This window comes from Rhipicephalus microplus, chromosome 9, assembly GCF_043290135.1.
Source record: "Rhipicephalus microplus isolate Deutch F79 chromosome 9, USDA_Rmic, whole genome shotgun sequence".
NCBI lineage: Eukaryota > Metazoa > Arthropoda > Arachnida > Ixodida > Ixodidae > Rhipicephalus > Rhipicephalus microplus.
The window spans coordinates 50,354,924-50,377,944 of record NC_134708.1 but is presented as its reverse complement, the minus strand read 5'-3'; the positions used below and the strand labels follow the sequence as shown (position 1 = coordinate 50,377,944).

The following is a 23,021-nucleotide window of genomic DNA, read 5'->3' as shown; positions in this document are numbered from 1 at the left end:
ACGGCTCTGTCGGTAGTAATCCAGCGTAGCGTTGTAGTTTAGTGGTTCTGTCGATGCGTCGTTTGGATTGGACAGCTCTTCCAACGGAAGAGCTGTCCATAAACAACGGACAGCTCTTCCGGCCGGTCAGCTCTCGGGCAACCGCATGAACGCGTTCATTACCATGGAGAGAGACGTGTCCAGAAGTACAGACGATAAGCACAGGACCTAATGGGGACGGTGAGACAGAAGAGAGGATATTGTGTGTATGTGCAGCCGCAAGTCCTTGAGCTAAAGCACGGCAAGCAGCTTATAAATCTGTTACAATACTGAAAGGGGAGTCATGTGACAGTGTCGTAGAGTCAACAATTGCCAGAGCGAGAGCTCTCTCCTCTGCCAGACCACTGTCTGTAGTCTGAAGTGTGGCAGACGCCAAAAGGGCGTCTGTGTCATATGTCACGGCTAAACACATGGCTGACTTCTCTGGGTAGCGTGCTGCATCAGTGTAAAGTGCTTGTAAGTCTCAGGTACCATCACCAAAGACGCGGGTCATAGCCTGAACTCGGGCACGTCGACGACCTGCGTGGCGGGGGGAATTCATATTGCGTGGAATCGGAGGCACTTTAATGAGTGCGCGGACAGTAGAAGCAAGTTAATGTCGCGGTATTTGTGCGGGTTTATTGTGAATCGGGTAGCCAAGACAAGACAGGATGGCGCAGCCCTGACGGGTCTGCCTGAGCCGTTGGAGCTGACTGTTGTTTTGGGCCTCGATGAGTTCGGTTACACTGTTGCGGACTCCTAATTGAAGGAGGCATTGTGTAGATGCGTGTGGAGGCAAGCCGAGAGCCGCCTTCACAGCTGTTCATAGAAGGATGTCGATCTTTTTGATTTGAGCTAGCGTGAGATTGTGAAAGGGAAGATGATAGGTGAGCCGACTAACTATGAGTGCTTGTACTAAGCGGAGGACATCCTTCTCACAGAGGCCTCTCCTGCGATTGGTGATGCGTTGGATCATGTGTGTAATTTGAGTTATCTGCTGAGCCAGAAGGTCTGTAGTGTGCGAGGCCTTGCCGTCGGACTGAAGGTAGAGTCCTAAAATGCGAATTCGTGATACCAGAGGGATAGGACGGCCATCAAGAAACAGTGAAATGTCAGGAGAATCAGCGGTTTTGCGGCGCCGCTTGTATACCAATAACAACTCCGACTTGTCCACTGAGCACGTAAGACTGCCGGCAGCGGTATAGTCTTGTACCACAAACACAGCTCCCTGTATGGCGTCCTGAATGGTTCCGTCTGTTCCTTCGGTTGCCAAAATTGTAATGTCATCTCCATAGATGGCATGCTGGATGTTGGGAACCTGTTGTAATAGGGAAGGGAGTTTAGCCATAGCCACGTTGAGCAAAGTGGGCGAGAGAACCAAGCCCTGTGATGTTCTTCTGCCTGCGAGACGAATGACGTCTGAACGGAGGTCTCCAATCCCAATAGTGGCCGTGCGGTCAGAAAGAAAGGACCTGACGTAATTGTAGATACGTGAGCCACACTGAGATGAAGCGACATTGTCAAGAATAAGGTCGTGGGAGACGTTGTCAAAAGCACCCTTCAGATACAGGGCCAAAATAGCTCGGACCTGGTTTGAAGTGGGGCTATCCAACACGTCCTCCTTAAGCTGTAATAATACGTCCTGTGTAGAGATACCAGGATGGTAGCGGAATAGTGTATCAGGAAAAAGGGATTGTCTTCGAGAAATGGTTGTAGTCGAGAGAGGACAACGCGTTCAAAGAGTTTAGCTACACATAATGTAAAGAATATAGGGCGAAGATTCTGGAGGGATAGCGGCTTGCCAGGCTTTGGAATAAGTATGATTTCTGCATGTCGCCACTCCTGTGGTAGCGTGCCGTTGTTCCAATGTTCGTTGTAAAAAGCGGTAAAATATTCGATGGACTGGTCATCTAAATTACGCAGAAGTGTGCACGTAATCCCGTCTGTACCGGGTGGTGTATTACGCTTAATGCTTTGCAAAGCTGCCCTAACCTCTGCTTCTGTAATGTCCTCATCTAGAGGCGTATTGTGTACGTGTGGATAATCACGATAGGCGGGACGGGCCTAGGCCCGTGGATACATGCTTTAACGTGCGCAACAGAGTGGTATCGTCGAGCCCTGATTTGTGGAGAATGGTGCGGATTGCGTTAGCAGTGTGTGATTTTGTCTGCGTGAGATTTAAAAGAGCACGGAGTATACGCCACGTTCGAGGTGTACTTAGTGAGCCATTGAGTCGATCACAGAAGTTATGTCAATTGTTGCTAGTGAGGATGTTCGCATAGTCATGTGCCTCAGTAGCTAGTTGGGCGATTCGGAGACGAAGTTTTCGGTTATGTTTCTGTCGCCGTCACCGCCGTGTCAAGCCTCTGTGGGCATCCCAGAGATGCAGCAGATGCCGGTCCACATCCGGCGTTTCCGTCGTCGCAGCGATGAGTTTGGTAGCTCTTTGAAAATCGGAGTAAAGTTGTTATATCCAAGCCTCTAGGGAAGGAGAGTCCTGATGGGTAGTTGTACGATTACGCCTAAATGCATCCCAATTTGTTAGTTTTATGATGCGCTCTGGGGTACGCGTGGCTGCTACTTGGAGCTCTGTAGTTAGTATATGGTGACCACTGCCTAGATTCACCATGAGGTTGCACCAGGAATGGTGACTAACCCCCTTGACTATCGTGAGGTCGGGGCATGTGTCCCTGCTCACACTATTACCTAGGCGAGTGGGTTGATCAGGTTCTGTCAGCAGGGTCATGCGACGAATCGCGAGAACCTGTGCGAGTGGTCGGCCTTTAGGGGTTTCTGTTGCGTAGCCCCAAGCTGGTTGGGAGGCATTGAAATCTCCTACAATAACTATGTGTTTAACCAACTTGCATAGTTGTGCAAATAGATGACCGAAGTCATCGTTCCTGGCGTTAGGTGCACTGTAAACGTTAAGCATGTACAGGCTGCTACTGGAACGAGAGCACGGGACTAATACGAGAAGTACGTGTGAGATGGAGGTGCTTTGAAAGGTGTGTTCTGTGACAGTGACATGCTTAGAAACTAATGTAGCTGTGCGATGTGGTGTATTGTTCGTTACGTCCGTGTATGTGGTGTAATCCGGAAGCGTAGGGGTACATTGTACTTCTTGTAACGCTATGACATCGGGAGTAATCCGCTGCGTCGCAATGAATTGCCTTAGAGCTCCGCGTTTCCTGCGATGCCCCCTGCAATTCCACTGCCCCACACGTAGTAGTTGAGGGGTGTCACGCGTTGACCTACGGTTTCTTGCCATGATCATGCAATAGCAGGGCCTCGGTAGTACACGGAGGCATTTCAGACTGTGCTAAATCTTGGTGGGGGGTGGTGGGAAGCGAGACTGCAGCAGCTGCGGCTGTTGGTATGGTTTTTTGGGACGGTGATAGGAAACGGGAGGGGCATATGTAAGGATGTGGTCGCTGTGTTTCACGTGTCGGAGACGTGGTGGGTTTTGGTGCAGATGACGCAATATTAAGTTGGCCAAGTGCGCCGATATCTGCTGTTTAACATCCGTTACAATCTGCTGGACAGCAGTTTGCAGGGTCTGCTGGATCAATTGTTGGAGTGGAGCTGTTAGTTCAGCCATAATGCTATCCTTCATTTTCTGCATTTCTACCTGCATCATAGCTGCGAATTCGTTCTTTAAAGAAGTAGCCATTTCGTTCAACGCCTCTCGTGTGCAATAGTCGGATCGTGCCGTAGTTGACGGCATGTCAGGGTGAAGCTGAGTGTCTACTGACATTGGTTGTGGTAGTCTAGGTGGCGTTGGTTGTGGTGTTGTTTGCTGCGTTGATGTTTGTGTGAGAGAGTAGGACTGGTGTGGAGAGGGAGGGAGGGAGAGGAGGGAACTGCCCTGCCCAGCTTACCGATTGTGCTTTCTTGTGGGATCCGCTTTGCTGGCCATGATGATGCGTTGTCCCGTCCGTGTGCCAGCCTTGAGATCCCTGCTGGCCAGCGAAACCGCTCCGTGATGACGAGTTTCTTCGCTTGGGCCCCGACTTATCCCTGGATTAGCTCCTTCGCCTGGCTGCACTCCCACACGCACTGCTCTGCCGTCCGGGGCTGGGAGATGTGGACTGGGCCTTCCTGGTGGGAGTAGCTGACCGGGGTGGTTTGCGTCGGTTGACTGGTGGGGAAAACCGCTTTGGGCGTGGTTTGGCAGCCGTCTGGTGGTCGCCATCACAAAGCATGCAAGAAGGGCGGCACTCGTGGTTGTTGGGTGATAGTGAATCCCCGCACACTCGACATTTCGGTGTGTCAGGAGGCTGTGGGCACACATCCTCACGGTGTCCTGTTTTGTTGCACTTTCTACAGTGGGGAATAGTCTGTTTGTAGAGGTAGCAGCGAAGAGCCTGTCCGTACACATTGATGAAGAAAGGGACTCGCTTGCCACAAAATGTGAGCACCATTGCTACGGAGTTGCCGAGGCATCTGCACGTAAGGACCTCGTAGCCCGGTACTTCAACTTCTGTCAGGAAGTCGTCTGGTGTGATTTCATGGCCTATTTTGTTGACCACGCCTTTGCACGAATTATCAGGTGCAATACTATAAGAGTTGAAGTCGTAGGTTGCTGCATGCACTGTAATTTTGGTGATTTATCGAAGTGCAGTGCAATGTGTTCAGATGAGATGCTTATTGTTAGCACATTTTGATTTTCATCAACACGAAGCTTGATATCAGGCTTCTCACTGCGTATATTTGCTGCATGAGCTACAGCGAGAAGTAACGTCTTGGGGCTAACCTTGCTCAGATTTAATCCACCATGGGGACGGATTGCTAGCTTGTAGTCCTCGGCAGGGAGCGGTGGGAGTCTTGGTAGACGCGTCTTAGGCCGGCTCTGGCGTAGAGCAGGCTCAGACGGCGTGCTGGGCAGCTGTTGAGTCGGGGGAGGGTTGCGCCATGCCGAGGACCAAGAGGCCTGCGAAAAATTGGAAAATATATGTAGCGCGCCTTGCCTCGCGCAGGGTGTGAGTGAAAGCTTCGTAAACAAGAGAGATGTGGGGGACAAAGGCAGGCGCGTTAGGATTAATGTAGCAATCGAGTCTCGGCGGAAAGGGCAAAAAGGGCGAGGCTCGGTTGAAAGTCCGTCATAACTCAGCTGTTTGCGAGGAGGAGGCATACAAGAGAGGAGCTCGATGGCGTATAAGAGATGTCGATTCCTCGCGAGTATGCGCTTCTACAATAGAATCAGAAAGGCAATAACCTGACGAAGCATCAGTTTCGCTGTTTCAACGACCCTCACAGAGTGGGCTGGCTAATTCTTTTTTTTTAGCGGCGAAGCTCCTAAAGACGTGGGTCTGTGAATCTCTTGTATGTGTATGTATGTACGTGACCGCCTATATTTCTGCCAGCTGCCCAGTACTTCGTTTTTGCAAACATCCCACTCCGCCCCATCACCGATCCACCACTTCACTGACCATGAAGCCGTTATAATGAATGGGGAATGGAAGCGACGTATAGCTACCGCTTACCAATTGTAGAATTCATTGCATAAATATATGCACTATTTGTATATATAACCCTTCAGCGCTTCGCCCCACTCATCATCATTCACTCCGTGGAAATGCCGTGATTTTTTTTATGGCTGCACTTGGTGGTTCCTCTCGTAAGCATATCGCTCCTTGGACATACAATGGCAGCTAAATAACATGATGATGGCGCGAGAATCAACCCACTGACATGGGCAATTCGCTGCAAGAGTGGTGCTACGTGTGTCAAACACATGATCCGTCGGGTGCTTTGACGTAAAAAAGCCAACACTCCCTTTCATCTTGTTTAAGAACACCTGGTGCAAGCGTGATTCACCGCAAGAGTGGAAAGTACCAAAAACAGAGACAGTTGCATGCTTACCCTGCACTCAGCCCTTGCACTCCGATTCAATTATGTCATTTTGGATTTTGCCACCTGGATTAAAATGCAGCATTTTTCTATACATCCTTGTTGACACATGCTGCTTTGATTACAAGTAAACGGAAAAGCATTTCAATGGCTGTGAAAATGAAGTGAGTGAGAATTTATTAGAAGGCAGAGAGGTCGGCCTGAGAGTGAAAATGAAACTCCACGTGAAGTCTATTACTGCACTCAACTGTGAAAAGCATACATAAAACATATAAAATGTTTTACAACTCGGAACAAAAGTACAGTATAGTGACACAGTTTAGGTTATTTGTTTTTGATTATTGTAGTTCACTATTAACAGTGCACGTACAGAGGCCTCGTACGATTTACCCCTGTAAAATTTTCTGTGAAGCATTTTTATTGTTGTTGGCAATTTTATTAGACAACACAACCATACAAGAGCGATAGCTTTTATACTTAATTGTGGACAATCATCAATGTGCTCATTGGGCATTGATTACTTTTGTTTTCAACCACAGCACAGCGTCAGTCTGACTTGCAAAGGGTACAGAATAGTAGCGGCAATTGCTTCATCATAAGAAATTTGCTTGTTCGCTCTCCTTCTTCATTCGCTACAAACATCTACCTGATGGAGTCATGCGGTTGTTTGGTGGACTTGCCCCTTCTGCCAGGCACGGCATCAGAGTCCTCAAGGTCTTTAGGAGTCAGTGGCAAAGGCAGGCTCGGATGTTAAAGGACCACCTGAGAACCACTTTGGAAGATACAGGAAAGACACGAAACGCCAACAGGAAGTGGAGAAACTTCCTAGCAATCATGAGCAGCAGTACGGAATTCATGTGGCAGCAGACTCTACCAGACTCATGTGCCAGAATCCCAAAGAAGACAGGTCCAACGACACGCAGCGTCCGAACCACCGGCCAGGTTAGTCTACCAGACTACGTTGAAAATGTTCTTAAACCTGGACCTAAATTTGCCGTCGAGCCAAGGTTGAGTGTGCCTGAACTTTTGAGCTTTGAGTGACGAATATCAAAGTGTGCCCTGGAAGGTGAAGCGAATCGGTGTATATCAGAATGGGTAGATGTGATCTCACAAAAAAATCCCGATGCTTCACGTACACCTGTAAGCCGTGTGGTGTGTTTCTTGAAGCAGAAGTGACTGTGTGTTCTGCCAGCAGATAAGGAGGCGGATTTGTTGCTCTAGATAGAGGAAGGTGACTATAACGAGAGAGCTTGTTCTGCAGTTGCCAATATTTTTAATGAGTGTCACGATGTGTCCCTTTGGAAGATAAAACTATAAACAAAACCTCTTTTTAGAAAGGTGTGCCTGAGTAGATTGTTCTATGATATTGACGCAGCCAAGAAGGATAGCCTTGAAATTACGTTTTGAATATAGTATCAGAAATAGGGTCATGGCAGAAGAATCTAGCCTTTTTTACGGCAAGAAAGGCTCGGTATTCTTAAAATAGACTACCCTTTTTTTTTAAACCTTCCGAGGAAATTGTAGATTTCTTGACCAGTAACCCAGACAAATGCTTGTTGACCTACTCCTTTGACATAAAGGACTTGTATTATTCCTTGCGCAAAAATGAACTAATCATGTGCGTGGAAGAATGTATTGTCGACGTTGGAGCGGTTGCGTTTTAGAACTCAGCCAAGTTATCTCTTCAATGCTTTTTAGATTTGTTTCGCTGCTATCTCAGCTCAAAATTTGCCATGTCTAATGGAAAAACGTTCCTTAAGAAGCAGGGTGTCTTTATCAGCTCCTGTTTGGTGCTGGTATTAAGTAAAATTCTTTTGGCCCACCAGAACAGAAATCTGGCACATGTTTTGTCAGAGAACAGAGTGGCGAAAGTTGTAAAATACGTGGACGATTACCTTGTTCTGTTCGAGCCGGAAGCACACGTATCAGACTAAAAATGATTTTTTCTTGCTTGCGTTAGCCCACTCATTATAACAGTGGAAGAGCCGTCCGATAACGTGCTGCAGTTTTTAGACATTGAACTTGAATTTATGCAACAGCACACATGTTAGGGATACAAACCTAGAGCTAATAAGCCCCTGTTGCCACACTAATCTGCTCACTCGAATCCAGTTAGAAGAAGCATTCCCAATCTGTGTTTTGGAAATGCAGTGCAGAAATATTGCCACCATAAAATCCATAAATCTTATGAGTCAGTTTGAGAGGTTATTCGCAGCAGGTTTTTCAGAGTTTGTATTGGTTTCGGTTGTCGAGGGTCTGCTTAAAAGATGCCGTTTGGATTTTGGCCCTTGGGAAGCACCATCCAACAGACGGGAAGTAGGAGCAGAGTGGCAGTAGTGCCTTATCTGCGAAAAACTGCTCATAATTTGAAGAAAATATCTAGACGAGGGGACATCACAGTAGTATTCTCAGGATTGCAAAAGCTTGGCAGGATAAGTCACTTGACGGACCCGCATTGCAGGCCAGCTGTCGGATGCTCCAAGAAACATCACGACCTTTTTGCGGATTGTGTAAAAAAGGCGGTTTATGAGCTTCCACTGACCAGTGCTAATAAATGTGTAGGTCAGATGGGTAGGTGCCATAACGATTGTCTTTGTGAACAAAAGTTAAATGTTAAAAACAAGAATAATTACAGCCATTGTCAGTACATTGCTTGGAACGCAGTTGCGCGCCTATGTACAAATCCTTCATTGTACTAGCGAAACATAAAGACGATTTAGAGATAACTGAAGCCCTCGTAATAGTGACACGTATGTGAGTACACCATCAGTTGACCTTCAAGATCAGGAGAGGGCTTTTCTGCTTGGCTAGTGGATTTACTGGTGGCACCACCATGCATGGATATATTAGTCGGTGTTTCCTGAAAATAAATATTGTTTAAGTAAGCGCATTGTGTGGACGTTCCTCTCATGTCCCTGTCTGTTAGCACTCAATGTGTCGTCCAGTTCAATACATGCCATTCTTGGTCATTATGTGTACCACGAATCGTCCTTAAATGATGAAAACCAACATTATTTGCACAAGCCAAAGAATGCGACAAGCCGCATGTACAAATCTAGCAGTGACCAAATACAGCTGCTATTGAGGCCAAGTGTTTCTACATATTTAGGCAAATGTGGTGTAAATTAATAAGTTAAAATGAAGAAACATTACATAGTGCAAAATGACAATTGTCTATAACAGCAGTTAAACTGCTGCTACTTTGCACTCTGCATATAGTGGGATGCAATTTAACTCCAAAAAGGCCGGGCCTAGGTGATCAAAGTAAGGCAACCGAGCGCCTCCATGACTAAAGAAATAGTCCCGCTCATGTACATGCCACTCTGGAGTGCGCGCCCGCAAGTGAATGCTTGTTAGTACTTCGCCTTTGCAGAGGCAATGCCCTAAACTTCTAAAGTTGTGTACGACTACAGTGCACTTCAGAGTTTCTCTCTTTATGTAATAGAGCCATTTGTCAGGATTAATTTTAATAACAACCATTTCATGTGTACTGAAGCTCATTATTGTGCATCAAAAAACATAACACTGAATTTAATGTAGAGGCAGCAGGGTTATTATTAGTATTTGTTTTTTTGTGTCCAATATTATAATGCCTTATGCTCTGTTACTGACATATGAAGGGACTGACAACCAGTCACAATGTGTCCCAGAACACTGTCAGAACAAGAAATAATAATAATAATAATAATTGTTGAAGATTAATGCAACAAAGTCACGATATGGTGTTGAGACGTCTCAGTGGAGGGCACTGGAGATTTTAACCACCTAGGGTTTTTTCAACTTGCAGCTTGCCTCAAGCGCAGCCGTCGCGACAGGGATTCGATTTTAGGACCTTAGGGTCAGCAGCCACGTACCACTTCCACTTCCCCACTGCGGCAAATGGCAGAAGAGCAATGGCGGTGAATCGTAGTGACATCATTGAGCATTCTTCTCACAATTCGAGCAGAATTTGTTATGTCTTTTAATTGTGATTTAATGTCGCAAAAACACCACGTTGTGTCGCCTGCCAACAAGCCTTTGTACTGCACAAGTTGGTCTTTAAGGCTGCTGTTTTTGTTAGGTGCGCCAAAAATCATGCGTAATATTAACAATATTATTATTGTTAGGCATCCTTCCTCTACTCTATGTTTATTGGTAAAAGGAGTTGATACTAGAAAGCCACACTACCTTCACTGCAATGACTGGGCCACATTTAGACTTGGCACATGCATGCAACAGGCACACATAGGCAGCCAACTGCAGTGCACAAACGCAAGCCACCATATTGTGGTCACACACCACTGTGTGCAGCGTGTGTCACATGAACGACTTTGCCCACGCTGCAAATAGAAAAATTCTGGTCACACGTTTCCCACATTGTCACTTCATGTTTAGACACTTTGACCGGTAAGCTTTTTGTTGCACTAAATAAAGAGGTACCATAGCAATTCATTGCAAGTCCTTTGAACGTTTTTTTTTTTTTTTCTCACCACCACACCTGACAACCTGCCTACACCTGACAGGCCAGCTCAGCTTGCTAATTTACAGTGAAGGCGTAGGTGTGACCCTGGGTGTAACCACAGAACACCTATTCTAACTGCAATTCTGCGAAGTCAGTGGACTTTTCCATTAATACACAACAATCCAGCATCCCCCCCCCCCCCTCCCCCCCCCCCCCCAAATCTTTCACCTGCTGGCCAATGTAAAAGGTTGAGACATTTGCTAAAAAACGAATGTAGAGCAGATATAAAAACTTCAGGTGAACAACGCTACAATTGTAATGTTGAGTACATGCAGCGGATTAAGGTAGGAAGTTGGAGAGTTGGAATCAATGCGTACTGACGTCTTGTGTCTCATCTTTTTTTTTTTTTTTTTTTTTTCTCCTGTGTGGCTGTCGTTTCGCGTTGCTATATTGAGATTTAATGAACTTAATGAGCAAACATGTTGAGCGCATCTCACCAGCTTTCTCGACTACGTGTTGCGGGATAAAAGACGAGAAAAGACGCCCTTTCTACGCGGGTTACACGACTGGTAGGTGTTCTGTGACTGAACGCCTACATGTTACGCGCTAAAAACTAAACATTTGCTGCTGCTAATGGCGATGGAGCTTCAAATCACTCGTAGAGCTACGATACAAACATATCACTAAACACTTTAAAACAAATTTGAACTCTTAATAAATTTATTAAAAAGTTTTAAAATAACGTACTCAAAGCTTTGCGTATGCTATATATAGAGTTATTAAAACTGTATTTGTTGCGGTTGTTGCCACTGCGCATGCGTCATAACGCTAACCGCCGTTAGCGTTTCCCGTGGCGCATGCCGCGTCGTTTCCTTTGCGGCATGCTTTGCGGTGATCTCGAGAAGATCGCGCGCCTCCATAGAGTTTCCTTATTTTGGTGAGGAACCTTATGCGCGCCGCGGGATATCACAAGATAGCTTTAGCCAGGGCCAAGACGAGCAGAGCGGGAAGTCGCTGCAGTTTGAATCGCGAAACGCAGCGAAACCGACTTCGTAGAGATGCAGGCAGCGGCTAGGCGTTTTCGTTTCACGGTCGAAACGGACATTAACATGTTGCGCGAGGTCCGAAAACGGAACCCGTACAAGGACACGACGCTGTGGCTGCCTGTGGCCGAAAACCTGTCCCGGACCGTCGGAAAAGCGATCAGCGCGCGCGCCATCAGAGAACGGTGCGATCTTCTGCTCGCCCGGTTCGTCCAGGATGACCGGGCCAGCCTCAGAAAGTAAGTGCGCTATTCGTTTGAGCCGTATGTAGCGCGATTCCCGACACTGTTTTGGGCGGTCCAGAGCTGAACGCGCAACTTGCGCAGGTCCGGCACAGAAGAACAACACCGCCAGAAGGAGAATCTTCTGCTAGACGTTCTCCAAGTCGCCAGAAAGCACGGTTACCGTATCCGCCCTGGCGCTGTAAGGAAGGTGGCGAGTGGCAGTGCTTCCATCTGCCAGGCTCCGGCAGCCGCAAGCGTCGCCACGGACGACGACAGCAACACCGGCTCTGGAGAGCCGAACGTGTGTAAGTTCGACGATTATTGATTGAATAATTGTCCTTGCGAATTCGAGCAAGTTTCCGCAGTTGCAGGGGCGCTTGGAGACGTGGCTTTGTGGTGCCGTATTATGCAGTGAACGCACGGAGAAAAATGCTTTCCGTTTCAATCACGTTGCGGAGGTAGAAATTGCGACATTAGGCGTCCTTATACTAAAGGTAACATAAGCGGTCTGCGAAAGGAGTGCGTTTGAAATGAAAGATTTTTTTTTGTTCTTTCTAATATATATATATATATACTATAGAGCAGTCTTGAGCAGTGACTAAGTACGAGCAATGCGTTATAACCAGTTACTTTTTTTCAGTATCTCGTAACTGTAACCAGTTACATTTAATTTAGATGAACTTGTAACTGCAACACTGTTACTTTTGTTTCTATAAAAAATAATTAACTGCAACACTCAATAGAGGCCTATGTTAAATGTTTTTTTTTTTTACTTATTGGAACTTTTCTATACCATGTCCTTTCAATTTACTTTCCACAATAGGGCTTCCCTCACAGTTTAGGTGTCGCTAGGAGGAACAGCTCCGGTGCAGAAGACCATACTTGGGGCTTACTTGTTAACTGCATGCCACAAATCAATCACATTAGAACTGAATCGAAGGGGGGCACATGTATATATATATATATATATATATATATATATATATATATATATATATATATATATATATATATAATTTTTATCGCTTAAGGTTTTAGCTCTGTTCTGTGTGCTGAGGGTGCATTCCTTCATCCAAGGCATTTAGATAATCGTGTTTAACAGGTGACTAGATATCAAGACAAAACGGCTGAAAGGCAGAAAGGTCATGAACTGGCGAAGCAATATTTAAAAACTGTATAACTGATTTTCATAGGTCTACAACAGTTATTTACAATATGGCAAACGTTTCACGTCCCATGCGGGGTAGCATCCTCAAAGCACAGTGGTAACAAATAAATAAAAAAATGTGCGGGTGTTGATGAGTCCTGCAGTCAGAAAGGACGTTGCAATCATTTCCAGTTCTTCCTCCCCCCTCTAGTAACGCTTCCTTTCATGAGGCAGTGTCATTGCATTGCTTAGGTCAAAGCTATGTGCTGACCAATGTTGAACAAGCTCTAACATGGGCGAAGCCAGGTTGGGGGAGGGGCTTGCAAACCCCCTCAATATTTTTCAATTTCGTTTGTATATATATACATGCACACGTACAAATTCAGGCACAAACGTACATAGGGTATTGTTGAACACCCCCCTCCCGAGAAAAAATTTCTGGCTACGCTCCTGCCGTTTAAGAACCTTTCCTTTAGTAGTCCTTTTTCGACCTTTTGCTGCCCGTTTCGCTGATGTAACTATGTCGCTTCACAATCCCTGCGTCGCAGATAGAGATGGTCCTGCACTGAAGGTGTGTGGTCTTTGTGGCGCAGAAGCGTGGCCCAATGGTTTGTACGCTTAGCAGATGTAAAACTCTTCGAACAGGTCTAGTACACCTTGAGGAACATAGAGAATGAACATCAATGGTCAATAGACTTCATCTTCACTCAATGTTTGCTTTCCATACTTCATGCATTTTCATTAAACTAATTCTATCATTTAACATGTAATCCATGCCTTGCTTTGTACGGTAACAAAAGAGTAATGACATCGCTTTCTTACAGTCACTAACTGTAACAAGTTAATTTTTGAAACTTTTTTTACAGTAACTGTAACAGAGTTACTTCTTTGGCTTGGGTAACTGTAACACTGTTACTTTTTACTGGTAATTTGACCATAGAGCCAAGCAGTGTTCATTAACACAAGGGCAAGCCTACAAATGTCACTGCATGTGCGAAAACCTTCTTTGTTCTGTAGCTCGATTTCAGTTTACCAGTTTTGTGTGTTGAGGATCTTAACTCAATAACAAGAAAGCAAAATATAGAGAGCAGCAAGTTTGCATGTCCAATGAACAACAGTTTTACATGTGATGGCAGATTAGACAAGCGGGATATTGCAATAAAAGACAATAAATGGACAAATGAATGTTTGTGATATACTAAACTATGCATGTCATATCAGACACATTCATGGAGGAAAGTTAGAGACTATGAGAACAAAAAGAAACATCGACACTAATAGTTTAATGTGAAGAAAAAAATGCATTGCTAGTAAGCATAATTTTCTTGTTAATATTTCCCACAAGCGAAAGGCATTGTTCACCTAACAAAGACATAACTTTTCCAAAAATAGAAGTGAACAAAGTGTATCTGTAGTTCATGACGTTGCGCCTGAGCGTGAAACCCGTAATATTTACTCTTGAATCATTGTGCACATAAGCCTTGAAAGAGGCAAGGCCTATGTGCACCATGTGGTTGGCTTCCCATTATTGGTTGCACAGTTGTGTACATTTTATGCCTTGAAACAGGGTGTTGAACCAGCAGGAGTTGACTCGGCGAACGAAAGCTTTATTTAGCGCAAGGGCTAACTGAACGCAATCTTGCGATCACAGCAAGTCTTCTTCCTTTTCTGTACTCGAGCTCCATGCCCACTGCCCTCGTTACAATCACCCCCGGGCGATGAGGGAGCCATCCTGGCGACCTAAGTACAGGGGTACACAGAAGGGTCATGGTATGGCTTGAGCCGAGAGATGTGTACGATTTCTTGTCCCCGACGGCGCTTGCCCGGAGATGCATCCAGCGGCTCGACCAGGTAGTTGACAGGGGATGTTTGGCGTACAACTCGATAAGGGCCATGGTACCTGGACGAAAGCTTGTCGGAGAGTCCTGTAGGAGTAGAAGGAATCCATAACCACACCAGTGAGTTCGGAGCAAAGCTCATAGGCGTGGTTGATGCGTCGAGGCGATGTTTTTGGCACGTCTGGTCATGTGACGTGAACGCACGAGCAAGCTTCCGACATTCTCCAGCGCGTGCTGCTGCTCGAGAAACGGTAGTCATCTCTGAAGGGTCCGGTCGATAAGGAAGAATAGTATCCATTGTTGATGATGGCTCGTGTCCATAAAGAAGAAAGAAAGGCGAAAATCCAGTGGTGCTTTGCGTTGCAGTGTTGTAAGCATATGTCACAAAAGGCAGTATGCTATCCCAATTTGACTGGTCGAATGAAGCGTACTTGGCCAGCATATCCCCAAGTGTACGATTAAAACGCTTTGTCATCCCATTAGTTTGCGGATGATAGGCTGTGGTAGTGCGGTGTATGATGCGACACTCGCTCAACAACGCTTTGATGGCATCGGAGAGAAAAACGCAGCCGCGGTCGCTTAGTAACTCTCCAGGTGCTCCATGCCTTAAAACCAGGTTTTGCAGTATAAAACATGCAACGTCTTTTGCGGTAGCAGAAGGTAACGCAGCTTCTTCAGTGTACCGCGTTAGGTGGTCGATAGCGACAATGACCCAGCGGTTGCTACTCGAAGTATAGGGAAGCGGACCATAAAGGTCGATTCCGACACGATCGAAAGCTCGTGCTGGACATGGCAACGGCTGCAAGTGACCTGTGGCATGCTGAGTGGGCATTTTGCGTCGCTGGCACGTAAGGCAAGACCTTACGTAACGGTGAACGAAACGGTACATACCGCGCCAGTAGTACCGCAGCTGCAAGTGAGTGTATGTTTTTAACACACCAGCGTGGCCACATTGCGGATCACCGTGGAACGTGGCACAGATGTCAGAGCGCAGATGTCGGGGAATGACGAGCAACCACTTACGGCCCATCGAGCTGTAGTTTCGGCGGTAAAGCAGGTTATCCCGAATAGCGAAGTGTCCTGCTTGACGGCGAAGCGTCCTGAAAACTGGAGCGGGCGTCTGGTTTGAGAGCAAGTCCAAAAGAGAAGAAATCCAAGCATCTTTGCGTTGCTCGGAAGGCATGTCCGAAATGCTGATGGCCAAGGCAGCACTGGTGGAGATAGGCGAGCCGACAGGCTCTGAAGCCAATGGCGAACGTGACAGGGCATCGGCCTCGGAATGCTTCCGGCCAGAACGGTAGATAACACGGATATCGAACTCCTGTAACCGCAATGCCCAATGAGCGAGCCGATCATTAGGATCTTTTAGTGAAGATAACCAGCAAAGCGCATGGTGGTCTGTTACAATATCAAACGGACGTCCATATAAATAAGGCCGAAATTTTCCGATTGCCCAAATAATGGCAAGGAACTCCTTATCAGTTACACTGTAATTCTTCTCGCTTTACTGAGGGTGCGGCTGGCATAGGCAACGACATACTCGTCAAAGCCATCCTTGCGGACATAGCGCCAGAAGTAAGAACATAGGCCGATGAAGCTTCGAAGCTCTTTGATGGTGGTTGGCTTTGGGAACGCCACGACTGCATTAAGTTTCGTAGGGTCCGGGAGAATGCCGTCCTTAGAAACTACATGGCCGAGAATTACAAGCTTGCGAGCGCCAAAGTGGCATTTCTTCAAGTTAAGTTGAAGTCCCGCCGTGGAAAGGCACGTAAGAACTTGCTCGAGGCGGCTGAGGTGGGTCGCAAAGTCGCTTGAAAATACCAAAATGTCATCCAAATAACAGAGGCACATTTTCCATTTCAGACCTCGCAAGATGGTATCCATCATTTTTTTGAAAGTGGCAGGCGCATTGCAGAGGCCAATCGGCATAACGGTGAATTCATATAGTCCATCCGGTGTTACAAAGGCTGTCTTCGGGCGGTCACCCTCTGCCATGGGCACCTGCCAGTAGCCGGAGCGTAAATCTAACGAAGAAAAGAATTCTGCACCTTGTAGGCAGTCCAGAGCATTATCAATGCGCGGCAGAGAGTATACGTCTTTGCGCGTTATCTTGTTGATTCGGCGGTAGTCAACGCAGAACCGGATGGATCCATCTTTTTTTCTTGACGAGAACAACCGGTGAAGCCCAGGGACTGTTGGAGGGCTCGATGATGCCCCGTTTCAACATGTGGTCCACTTGTTCGTTGATGACATGGCGTTCAGCAGATGACACACGGTACGGACGCTGTCTTAGCGGGGCTTGTTGACCGGTGTCAATACGGTGAACGACCGCAGAGGTTCGGCCTAAGCCTGACTGGTCATGATCGAATGAAGAGCGAAAGCGAAGTAGAAGATTTATAATCTCCTCGCGCTGAGTTGGTGCGAGCTCAGAGTCGATGGCATCCGAGAATACGTCGAGAACATCATTAGGCGTGTTGGTAGGAGTGACAGCACAAATTGGGAGCGAAACCGTAGAATCAAATATAGTTGCCGGAAGAATGCACTCGTAAGGTTCGTAGCTCTCCAGGCATTCTCCACGTAGTAGGGATGACGGGCTGTCCGAGGGATTGCACACATAAATGGCAGCGTGACCGTTGCGAAAAACGACGACAGCAAACGGAAGCATGATATTTCGATGGCACGCAGATGGGATCGATGGCATAAACAACACAGGGGATTTCGGAGAGGAGACACACGACACCGAGACAACAGCTGAGAAAGGCGCAATGTCAACGTCAGAAGCAGCAAACACTCTACACGAAGCGCCATCGTCGGGGTTATAGCACGGCACAGATAATGCGAGTTCGGAACGAGCACAGTCGACCAAAGCAGAATTTGACAAGAGAAAGTCCCATCCAAGGATAACACATGCGAAGAACGGAATAAAACTACAAATGTGACGACGTACATCGCACCTTGAATGACGACTCGTGCAGTGCACAAAGCTGAAGGCTGAATATGATGGGACGTAGCTGTCTGCAAAGATAGGTCGGTAAGTTGCGTGGTCACTTTCTTCAAGTTTCGGCACAGTTTCTCGCTAATTACAGATACGGCAGCTTCAGTGTCAACAAGTCCGTGCATCTTAATGCCATCAATATAGAGTTCAATTTCGTTCGGGGGACAGCAGTTAGGTCTTGAAATTTTTGCTGCCAACGCAGTTCTTGCCTCCGGAACTGCGCCCGTCAGTTTTCCCCTCGCGGTGGGCTGTTGCGACGTAACATTGGAGAAATTGATCTGCGACGAGGAGAAGGCGAACGGCTTGCGCCGGATGGTCGGCAACCGGGACGTACGTCTAGAGGTGGATCGGCAGGAACGGGATATCGCGGCTGAGTGGGCATGAAGTGTGAGGCCCCTGCAATGCCATGAGAAGGGAAGCTGCGACAGCGGCAGTGACGAGCTATGTGGCCTGGTATGCCACATGAAAAACATATTGGCCGATTATCCGGAGTGCGCCATTGGCTGGGGGTAGGGGCACTTGTCGCTGAATAAGGTACCGGAAACGGTCGTGCAGGCGGCGGCTTCATATAAACGTTCCGAGTTGTTTCGTATACAGCCGGAGACGAGACAGTCAACGGGCAGGCAGGTGGCGTCGACGAATAAACGTGGTGAGTTGCTTCGTAGATAGCCGGAGACGATGGAGCGCGTGGCCGAGCAACAGCGGCTGCATATGTTAGTGGTGCGGTAACAGATGGTGGAGCCTGACCTGGCGGCAATGCTTCGGCAACTTGCGATTCAATGACCTGACGAAGCGAAGGCGATAAGGGTGCCATCGGCTCGGTAGTTCTGGTGTATATAGATAGCTGCCAGGCGACCTCCTCGCGTATGAATTGCTTTATGAGTGGCATTAAAGCAGAGTGGTTGGCAGTGTCATGGCGATAGTCGAGGAATGAGAGATCCGCCGTGTCTTGAGCAGCGCAACGTGTGGAAGCACGTTGCCTACGCTGCTCATCATAACTTAGGCAAAGCTGAATCACCTCGGCGACCTTCTGGGGACACTTCGCAGCAAGCATTTGGAATGCACTGTCGTCGATTCCTTTTATGATGTTTTTTATCTTGCCTGCCTCACCCAGAGTTGGGTTGACGAGCTGGCAGAGGAAGAGCACATCTTCAATGTAGCTCGTGAAAGTCTCTGTTCTCTGCCATGCAAGCGCTGTTCAGCACGAAGGCGGCGGACAGCAGGACGTCCAAAGACTTCAGAGAGGGTTTTTGCCAATTCCGACCAGGTACTGAAATCACTTTGATGATTCCTGTACCATAGTTTCGCCACATCGGTCAGGTAAAAACTCACATTTGTGAGCTTATCGGCTGCGTTCCACTTATTGTACGCGCTCGCCAGTTCATTTGGCAATCCAGTTGTCCACATCTTGGTCCTCTGTGCCACCAAATATGGGGGGGTTGCGCTGCCGGAGAGCGCCAGCGCAGAAGACAGGTATGGGTGCGAGACCTGGAGTGGCGGCCTGAGACGGTCCCAGATCAGTCATTGCAGAAGGTGGTTGGAGTGTGCGGCTGCGAAGTTCCAGAGTGAGGACCAGATGTATGCTAGCACTTCCATCACTTGAAACGGGGTGTTGAACCAGCAGGAGTTGACTCAGCGAACGAAAGCTTTATTTAGCGCAAGGGCTAACTGAACACAAGCCTGTGATCACAGCAAGTCTTCTTCCTTTTCTGTACTCAAGCTCCATGCCCACTGCCCTCGTTACAGCTTTTTTAACACTGCTTCATCATAGCTGTGTAAGGGCAGTTTTTTTGTAGTAGTAGTAGTTAAAATGTGGAATATCTGAAAATTGTAATGAGTGGGCATGTCGTGAATTATTTGTGACATACTAGAAAAAAAAAATGTGTCAAGTGAAATTTTCTCAACCTCTATCATTTCATTTAGGGTCCAAAACGGTGTTTGACACGGTAGAAGTCATCACTGGGCTGCCTGAGGGAACTTCAGAGGTGGTTGCGGACTCGCCACGATCCCCTGCCTCCAAGGCGGAAGTAGACAACAACCAGACAAGCACTGCACAAACAGCAGCGGAGGGAGCAGTGCAAGGAGCCGGGGTTAGCGCTGCAGAGAGCACACCAAGGAAAGAAAGGGGTAGGTTGCGTGTAACAACTAGGGCAGCGACAAATTCAAGTGAATATGCTGTAACACAGTAGCTTGAAAAGATAGTCAAAGTACAAAAAAACACAAGCGAATTGGTTGGAGTAGTGTGCAATACAAAAAATAACTGTAGTCGTGCGGATACGATCTTAAAAGTCTGCACCACTCTTTCCTCAAAGGCAAAAGCACAAGAGCCTGCCCAAATGAATGCATGCATCAGAGTAACATCATGTTCTGGGTGGCTGGTGACCCAGTCAATGCAGAATCATGATGAGTGCATGCACAAGACTGCTTGTTTAGTTGCGAAGGCATTAAGCTGCCACACTTACGTCTTTTGGCCAGTGCCTCTATGGGCTCCTGAAGTTGTATTGTGACTGTTACCAAATGAACAGATTTGTCAGGCACGCACTTTGAAGGTTACAGAAAGTGTGCCATATGCCCATCCTTTCCTGAATACTTTACCACACACTAAGAACTAACAGTCATGGCTGTGGTGAAAAGATTTTTTTTTTGCTTGCATAATATAACACATAAATATACCTAAGCAAGATTGAGTAGTGCTCACTAACAAACACTTTTACCTGCCAAAACGAAGGAGCACAGCGCAATATCAATCGCACAAAAGACATGCACATCCCTTAAAGTCGGGCTCCCCCCAGTACACGTGAGCTTTGAAACGTAAACGTCAAGCCTAAGAAAACCTGCCATGAAAAGTGCGGTGATAATGCCAGATAAATAATCTAGGAGACATAACGAGCAAGGTACATCTCATGTTCACAAGTGTGGAGCAGTACAGAATACGCACATGGCAAAATAGTTAGCAAAATAAGCAAATCAACGACTGCAGTGCTTCTTTTTGACTCTAGACAAAACGGAACTGCAAATATGTATTGGATGAAATGTGCGCACTGAAATGCAACCTCCACCACAAAAAGCAAATATTACTTTGCAATTGAAAAAAATATATATATAGGCACACAAGTAATGCCATGTCCTGTTGTGCAATGATAGCAGGAAAAAGGCGCGGATCCGACCGCCACATCAGGTTCTTCGAGAGAAGGCTCGCCTTGGAGGCTCAACATAATGAAAGAGTGGCAGCACAAGAAGACAGGCGGCTTGACCTTGAGGAAAGGCGCCTGGCCCTTCAAGAGCAGCAGCTGCAGCTCGACAGAGACGCCCACTTGCGGCGAGTGCACGAGTCTCGAGAGGCGCACGAGGAGCGTCGCCAAGAGAGAGCTATGCTGCAGCAACAAAACCAGTTGCTCACGAATGTTCTGGAGCTGCTTGTCGAAAAACTTCAGAAATGAACATATTGATTGTGCCGTCTCTTGCCCGAGTTCTCTTTGTTCCCTGTCGCGGCTTTTCATTCTTCTGGAAGGACAAGAAAGCGCAGTAGACTACGTGACGAACGTTTTCTAATGGTGTGTGTCGTACGTTTCTCAAATGCACCAATTTTGCTGCGATTAATCCCATTTCTCAGCACATTGCTGTGACCATTCAATTGAAGTTTGTGCAAACTGCAGCGAAATTCACTATTCCATTAACTTCCATAGCTACAGTGTATGACCGAAAAGATATATGTGGTGAGCAGGGCTGGGCAGTATCGAACACACATGTATCTTAGATACCATCTTAATGAGAACTGACAAATAATTAGGCCAAGGATAGTTTAGGGGATGTTATTGGAAGTCTTTGTAATGTAACTTTGGAGAAAGAAATGTAGACGAAAAAATAGCTTGCCGTGGGCAGGGACCCAACCTGCAACCTTCGCGTAACTCGTCCAATGCTCTACTGACTGGGCTATCACGACGGCTATCTTTCTGTACACTTTATCAGGTTAAACATGGGAGCGTCAGTCAGCACCGCCTGTTGCCATTGTGGCGAGTCTGGAACACTCATTTTTTGCCTGTTGGCATCACGCAGCACGTGATCTTATTACGAGCTGGCAGGTGATCAATAATTCCTCGCACACCATCTGAAGGCATTGAATGCTGTTCTTAACAAAGAAAATGGGCCTTTAAATTCACCCTCCTTTCCTTCATTCATAGTGAGGGTCTCGTTCTGGCAGGCCTAATGCTCTGAGGTGTTTCTGGGGTTCACAGGTCCTCTCGTTGAGGAAAAAATTGATTGCACATTTGTGTGCAGATAACCAACGCTTTCCACCAGCAGATAAGAACATTATGAAAAGTAATTGTAGTGCTGCGTGACACACAGTTCATCACAAAAACTCTTGCTACAAGCATTGTTGAAGCTGTATAACGCTGATACGTTATTGCATAAACGGGCTTTTATGGACGAGGAAGTAAAACTGCACACAGGTATTTTCGCCATTGTACAAAGGCTTCTTATTGAAGCTCATTACACAGTGTGGACCTGTTGTGTAGAGTACTAAAGCGCAACTTGTTATTGTACCATGTGTAAACCTTACTGCAAAGTTTCCGTGCTAGGGAAGCAAGAGACCTAAACTTACCAGCATCGTGTCTACTGCTAGGGTATGGGCTGTCAAGCCCACGAAACACTAAACCTCTGCAAAACTTCTCGAAATGTGTGCAAACAGTAATAGACGTCTTGATATTCCAGAAGATTTAAAATACTAGGTGTTTTTGAAAATATATTGGTTTAGCGTCTGATATATGTGGCCTCACTTTCGACTTGCACTGAAGCGACTTCGCACACGATTACGTTGGCGCCCATGATGGCCTGGTGCTTGAGTGTGTACCCTTGCTTGTGGCCCGAAAAGTAGGGCCTCTGGTCCACAGACAGATGGCAGATCGGTCTTGCAGTGCCGTAGATAAAGCCCCATCAGTTCATTAATGGGGCGCTGAGGTTGTGAACGTGTGAAACGCTCCACAACTCTGGAGGCTGGTGAAGTGCGAACACTACTGCCAATTAGTGCTTACATGCGGAGAAAGTGCTCATGCAGCGAAGCGAAGAAGTGTCGTGGTTGAACACGTTTAAACCAGCTTTGTCGAGTGATAGCCTTGCTTTCATGCTTGCCTTGGCTGCCAGACAGCTACTTATGTTGCCCACAGACTACATGTGAACAGCTATGTGCCATTGGCCTGTAAGCATGAACACAGCAAACTTGGGTGCAGCCGGCACCTTTGGCGATAGTGGCTTCAAAGCCTGATCTTCACCCATTATTTTTCACGAAAATTGCCTGACTAGAGTTTCACTGAAGCTTTTTGGCTGTCATTTCGATGACAGGCAAGGTGCTTGGAATATAGTAGGTGGAATGATCTTGAATGTGCTCAGTAGTCAAGTTCACGAAACAAAGTATGCGTTTACAGGGTTTCCACCTGGATTGGTGGAGTTATCGCTCCACAAACTCG

General features: G+C 46.9%; 1 protein-coding gene and 1 long non-coding RNA gene across 5 annotated transcripts in view; one reads left to right on the top strand and one right to left on the bottom strand.

The window, feature by feature from the left end:
• Positions 1–10,919, bottom strand: part of LOC142771780 (uncharacterized) — a 31,706-nt gene extending 20,787 nt beyond the window's left edge. The window contains exons 1-2 of one of the 3 annotated variants that reach the window (XR_012886149.1): positions 10,807–10,919; positions 3,897–4,948 (exon numbers count right to left, since the gene is read on the bottom strand). This is a non-coding gene — a long non-coding RNA (uncharacterized LOC142771780). Of the gene's footprint in view, positions 1–3,896; positions 4,949–5,880; positions 6,454–6,514; positions 8,459–10,806 lie in introns of those variants that run through there. The other 2 variants (XR_012886150.1, XR_012886151.1) reach the window with 2 other exon arrangements.
• A 217-nt stretch (positions 10,920–11,136) lies between these two features.
• LOC119165036 (uncharacterized) lies at positions 11,137–21,015 on the top strand. 2 transcript variants are annotated; one of them, XM_037417229.2, is made up of 4 exons: positions 11,137–11,591; positions 11,679–11,881; positions 19,480–19,683; positions 20,704–21,015. In XM_037417229.2, exons 1-4 carry the CDS (start codon positions 11,368–11,370, stop codon positions 20,994–20,996), a joined length of 924 nt encoding a protein of 307 aa, XP_037273126.2. In that variant the 5' UTR covers positions 11,137–11,367; the 3' UTR covers positions 20,997–21,015. The 2 variants fall into 2 exon arrangements, with proteins under 2 accessions (XP_037273126.2, XP_075729743.1); XM_075873628.1 differs by having other exon boundaries at positions 20,701–21,015.
• Positions 21,016–23,021: the final 2,006 nt, after the last annotated feature.